We start from the raw sequence: 5992 nt of genomic DNA, 5'->3' as shown, positions 1-5992 counted from the left end.
GGCCCATTCGTGCCGAAGCATGCTCTCCTACGTATATAAAAACTGGTGCTCGGAAGTCGGAAGTTGGGCTGCGAGTGAGATTTGGTGCACGACGCATACCGCATACCTGATACCAGAAAATATCGTTATATTTACCGATATTTTCATAACGATAGTTTTTGGTTATGTTACTAGATATCGATAAAAAAATACCGTTATCTGGCTACCATTATGAAAATACTGGTACGTAACGATATTTTTTCGGGTATTCGATAACGTTATGAAGCCCTGCTATTATTTCGGTTTGGTAAATTTGATACAAGCCAGTGTATTTGCAATGTCAAGGAAAATCCGAGGGCTGAATTTTTGACAAAATGAAAATAAATAATTATGCATTACATGAAAAATAATCTATACTAATATTATAAATGCGAAAGTATCTCTGTCTGTCTGTCTGTGCTTTCCCGCCAAAACTACTGAACCGATTGCAATGAAATTTTGTACACAGTTATTCTAGAGTCTGAGAAAGGACATAGGCTACATTTTGATGTGGGAAAATATCTTATTTCCATGAAAATATCGATGAAAATTTATTCGCATTGCACGTGGCGCGCTCATCCCGGGGGTCCTGGGATCGAGTCCCGCAGGCGGAACAAAAAGTTTTCAATGTTCCTGGGTCTTGGATGTGTATTAAAATAATATTTCAAAAATCTTAAATATATTTTATGTATAATATTATAAAAATCCAGAAATATATCGATGCAATGAACATTTTAGTTCTAATACGATTCAACAGATGGCGTTTTATTTTTTACTTTATTGTAACATAGAACTAATCATACTTATTAGTTATTATGTTTTTGTTTATAGTTTTTAATACGTTAGAATATTATGTTTAATAATATTATCACTTGGTATAATAATAATCAATCTATCTTATCTTATAGAACTCCTACTGCATTTCTAAGGAGTTCGAGTGTACCGTGTTGGCCTATATTCCATCCAGAAAATATATCAATGCAATCAACATTTTAATTCTAATATATGAAAACAGATGGCGTTTTATTTTTTACTTCATTATTGTAACAGAACTAATCCTACCTATTATATATTATTGTTTTTATGTACCTACCTACTTTATTATACATTATTGTTTTTATTCATAACTAGCTGTTGCCCGCGACTTCGTCCGCGTGGACTTTAGTTTATAGCGCGCGGTGTCAACAAAATTTGTGTCAAATTTCAAAACTTTTTAAAACCCTGGTAAGTGGTACCCCTCTTAGGGCCGCGCTACACTGGAATGGCAGCGCTGAAATTGCTCGCCTCGCCGCTGCCATTCCGGTGTAGCGCGGCCCTTAATTAATCAAAATACCCAAAAACAGCTGTGCAGTGTGCACATAATCTATACTAATATTATAAATGCGAAAGTATCTCTGTCTGTCTGTCTGTCTGTCAGTCTTGCTTTCACGCCAAACGCCAAAACTATCGAACCGATTGTAATTAAATTTTGTATACACATAGTCTAAAGCCTGAGAAAGGACATAGGCTACTTTTTTACTGGAAAAAAAGGGTTTTAAGGGTCGTAAATTTGTTCAAAAAATTCATAATAGATGGCGCCGTGCGTCTTCTACATCGCGCTGACGCTTGCTCAAAAGTCTTTCTATAAGCGGTGGTATCATCTTACATTTAAGTCTCGATTTTTTCGATTGTTATATCTATTCTACGGTATTAAATAACTCAGTACTTTATCTGTGCAGGCAGTGACGTAACCTTAAGACCAAATTTCACCAACGACTGTTAAAGTTAATGCTCGAATTAGTATCACGTTAGCTGTTTCGTTTTTCATATGAATGAAAGAGAAGACAGGACATTTTAACAAGCTGTTAACACTAACAGACGTTGGTGAAATTGGGGCTAAACCTATCAATGATAAATAGTTTATGGGTAAAGTTGTGTAATTGGTGGGCTAAATAAGGTTTAAAATTTGGCATAAAATATAAAGTTTAATATAAAAAATGAAGTACTTATTGTGTGCACACTGCACAGCTGTATTGATTTAAGGGGTACCAGGGTTTTTTTTATAAAAGCTTTTGACACCAATTTTGTTGACATCGCGCGCTATAAACTGAAGTCCACGCGGACGAAGTCGCGGGCAACAGCTAGTAAATAATATTATGTAAGGATGTGGCGAAAAATGGCGGAAACACTCAAAAGTCAAAACAGATTCTTTTATTGATATTGGATATTGTCTTTGACAGTTGTTGTTTTGACTATTATAACGGCCTGTTATATATTTAACGGACCTCCCCAGCAGGAATTAAAATTTAACACCGTGTTAGGCGATTTGACATGACATTAGCGTATGGTGGAACGCTCGATAGCTCTACAGGCCGTTAACTGATTTAACAATCCATTATTTATTTAACATTGCTTGATGAAACTGGGTCTAAATCAAAATGTTAACTTTGTTAATTAACGATTAACGGATTAATTGCCCAGCTATGTTGGTGACAAAATATAAATTGAAGTTAGCCGAATAGCCGAGTCACAGAATTACTGGGTTGATACCAATATATTTTGAAAAATATAACCTCAAATAGCTGAAATAAAAGCTGCTAAATCGTATCCATTATACGTAGTATCCCCTTAGTAGTCTGAGGGTGTAATGAAAAAATATATAATATTAGAGACCAAAAAATATTTTTGCTAACATTTGCAATCTTAAGTAGAGTATAGAAATACATAATCTTAAACAATTTGCGGCTATTTAATTACCGATATTTTACAATGTCACCTTATAAAACTAGCCTCATCTAACAAAATCAATTTAAGAGCAGTAATAAGAACCAAACAATAAATACAATTGAAACATAATAATATAAATTGTATTTCTAAAATTATTAGCATACAACAGTTTTATATATACTTTACTCTGCCTGTACTCTGTGTCAGTTCACTGATAGAGATGCATCCACAGTTCTGTATTTGGGCTTATTGTGAGTGAAAGGCAAGTACCGGTACTTGATCATGTGCTGAAACAAGCAAAATTTAATTGTTAATTACATAGCACTTACAAAATTATAAATATATTGATGAAATGATAATATTATATAAGAAATAATAATCGGCCAAGTGCGAGTTGGACTCGCGCACAAACGGTTCCGTCACTTCCATACCATTATAGAACAAAAATAGGAAAAAAATGTTTTTTTTGTATGGAAGCCCCCCCTTAATTATTTATTTTATTTAAATTTCATTATTAAATATTAAAGTATAAACACAATTAAGTAATTTGTGAATATTTCAGGTGCCTATCTATTGCCATCATTTATATCGAGCAAAAATGACAAAAAAAACACATTTCTTGTATGGGAGCCCCCCTTAAATATTTAATTTATTTCGTTTTTAGTATTTGTTGTTATAGCGGCAACAGAAATACATAATCTGTAAAAAAATATTTTCTCTAGCTACAGTAATAATATATAGGTATAACTCAAGAACGGTCTTGAGTTACAGCCTGAGAGACAGACAGACATCGAAGTCTTAGAAATATGGTCCCGATTTAACCCTAGAAAACAATACTTACTTTTATTTGCCTTTTCATTGTTATGCAGAATAATGTGATAAAATACATAACTAGTATAGGCCAAAATACTGGAATATTAAAGGCATCTATAAATGTGCAACCAAAAGCAATAGTTGTGCTGTTGGTAACAGCAAGCCAAAATTTAAATTCTGGCAATCTCCGTATAAATGGTCTAAATTCTTCAGTGGCTCTTGTTGGCAATGCTGGACCATTGTCATCTTCTCCTGCAAGCAAAACATATATTTATTTAGTAGAACAAGACAATTTCATAATTTGATTTTAGTTGTAAATTTTGCTGTAAAAACAATAAATAAAAAGCAGTTGATATAAAAATTTGATGAACCATGGAATTGTTTATGAGTTGAGTTGAATGTTTCAAAATGAATGAATAGATAATAACTAATCTCGAAAATTAGTTATTATCTATTCAGGATATAATGAACTGAATGTGACAACACTACAATCTAAATATACTCACCATCAAAGTCCATGGCTGGATCTATTTTTGGTGTAAGGAATGCAATGAATAAGTTCAAATGGTAGATGCCCAAGGCATAAGTTACGATGTACCAGCCCTGAAAAGTAGAAAAGATTAAGAAAGTGCTTTTTCTATAATAACATTTAAATTTGTGTTTGGATAATTAAGTAAAATAAGAATTGAAAAAGTTAAAACATTGTGCAACTATGATTTAAGGTAACACAATATTCACACATGACACAGTAAATCTTTGATTTTGCCTGTTTCACTGGTTCAGTGCATGGGCATACCCAAGATTTTAGCTGGGGCAGCATATCTGTTTCGAGAAGATGGTCGGTCTGGTATATTGAAACAAAAAAAATCATGAAAATTTACTTTTATTAATCTGAATTGTGCATTTTACACAGAGTAGGTACCAATTTTTTTAATTCCCACTTACCAGGAAAATTTACATTTATTTTATCTTCTAGGGGACGGGGGGCCGCTGCCCCCCCCTGCTCTTACCTGAGTATGCCCATGGACTTTAGTGACTTCAGTATTCCCTACACAGGGTATGTAACAATAGTATAATTTTCTTGCCTCTGGGGACAGTGCTTCAGAAAGTATAATCGACTTGGCGGGGGGCACTGCCGTGCCCCCAGATTATTGATCTTCAGAAAGTAAATTATCCATGTCAGATAATTTTATTAGCTTTATCTTTTTGGACTGTTTTAAACAGTCCAAAATATAGAAGCAGGCAAGCTTAATGTGTCCAAAATTTATTGAACAACAAGACGCAGTTGTTCTTTAAATAAAATAATAAAAACTGTATAGAATATACTTACTTGCTTCAATACTACCCGAAGAATAAATATACACAAGAGGAAAATAGCCGCAGCCCATCGAGTTTTAGTGTAAGGAGTCCATTTGTCTAGTAATCCTTGATATATCTACAAAAACGTTATGATTAGTGTAACTTTTAATCCTTGACATATCTACAAAGACGTTATGAGTAGTGTAACTTTTATTTAGTTTGTTATTGCAAAAATTATCAAATTAAGATATTTACCTGGGATAAACGAGTCCATGCCTGTGATACTACACCTTTTCTATTAGTTTCAGAGGCTAGGTCATTAGCATCCATCATCATAATATAGGTATTAAACACATGTACAGTTAATTACAATAACTACTTAAAGGACTTGGATATTACAATTAAAATCAACTAGTTTTAAGTATTGCTTTATTGAATTAGATATTAAACATCTTTACATTTTAATAATTTCACGTCAGCGAGCGATTTTATTAAAATGACAGCAAAATGCAAATTGACATTTTGTCTTTTGACAAATCAGTCAATAAACTGTCATCGTATTTTTTTTAACGAGCTTAATATGGGTAGCTTAGCATTAAATCAAAAATCCATAATCAATATCAAAATATTTATTTCTATAGGCTGGCAAGAAAGTGAAGAAATTAAAAAGTGGCAACATCGTAGTTCCATTTTCCAACATAGGTATTCGTGTTCGCTTCGTTTTTCAATGTACATTGCGCATGCGCAAAGTTAAAACTTAGTGTCAGTGTGAGTGTCATGTTCTAAAATCTGACAGAAATTGTTAGAACATGGTTAGAACCAATGAATAAGGAAACAGATGGAAGCGACATAACTACAAAAAAGTGTGGCCGGCGCCATATTGCCAAGAACTAAACATGGCGGTCTATAGTGATGGGACACTCGATTGATACTTGTCGAGGATATCAATAAGTAAAATGTTATAAGTGAGCTATTAAGGTTAGAATCTTTTAAATAAATGATCAGATTCTTCACCTTATATTTTTTTAATTCGATAAAAAAGTTCATCACTAAACGTCAAATCTACTAATTTCTATGTTGATTAAATATCGAAAATCAAACCATGTTATATTCTATTCTATCACAAATCTTATTTATTGTCTAATTATTAACTAAA

General features: G+C 32.9%; 1 protein-coding gene across 1 annotated transcript; it reads right to left on the bottom strand.

The window, feature by feature from the left end:
• Positions 1–2599: 2599 nt before the first annotated feature.
• On the bottom strand, positions 2600–5327 carry LOC121731628 (protein RER1). Its single transcript, XM_042121150.1, has 5 exons — positions 5092–5327; positions 4868–4972; positions 4044–4140; positions 3566–3789; positions 2600–3011 (listed from the first exon to the last, which is right to left on the bottom strand). Exons 1-5 carry the CDS (start codon positions 5170–5172, stop codon positions 2928–2930), a joined length of 591 nt encoding a protein of 196 aa, XP_041977084.1. The 5' UTR covers positions 5173–5327; the 3' UTR covers positions 2600–2927.
• Positions 5328–5992: the final 665 nt, after the last annotated feature.

This window comes from Aricia agestis, chromosome 11 (genome assembly GCF_905147365.1).
Source record: "Aricia agestis chromosome 11, ilAriAges1.1, whole genome shotgun sequence".
Taxonomy (NCBI): domain Eukaryota; kingdom Metazoa; phylum Arthropoda; class Insecta; order Lepidoptera; family Lycaenidae; genus Aricia; species Aricia agestis.
Note: the sequence above shows the minus strand (reverse complement) of the source record. Positions and strands in the feature narration are given on the sequence as shown.

Bases quoted from the DNA above. Each gene is read 5' to 3' on its own strand.
- LOC121731628 (XM_042121150.1), bottom strand. From the start codon at position 5,172: ATGATGATGGATGCTAATGACCTAGCCTCTGAAACTAATAGAAAAGGT. The intron at 4,973-5,091 runs GTAAATATCTTA...ACGTTTTTGTAG, and splicing joins CATGGACTCGTTTATCCCAG to ATATATCAAGGATTACTAGA. The intron at 4,141-4,867 runs GTAAGTATATTC...TCTACTTTTCAG, and splicing joins TTCGGGTAGTATTGAAGCAA to GGCTGGTACATCGTAACTTA.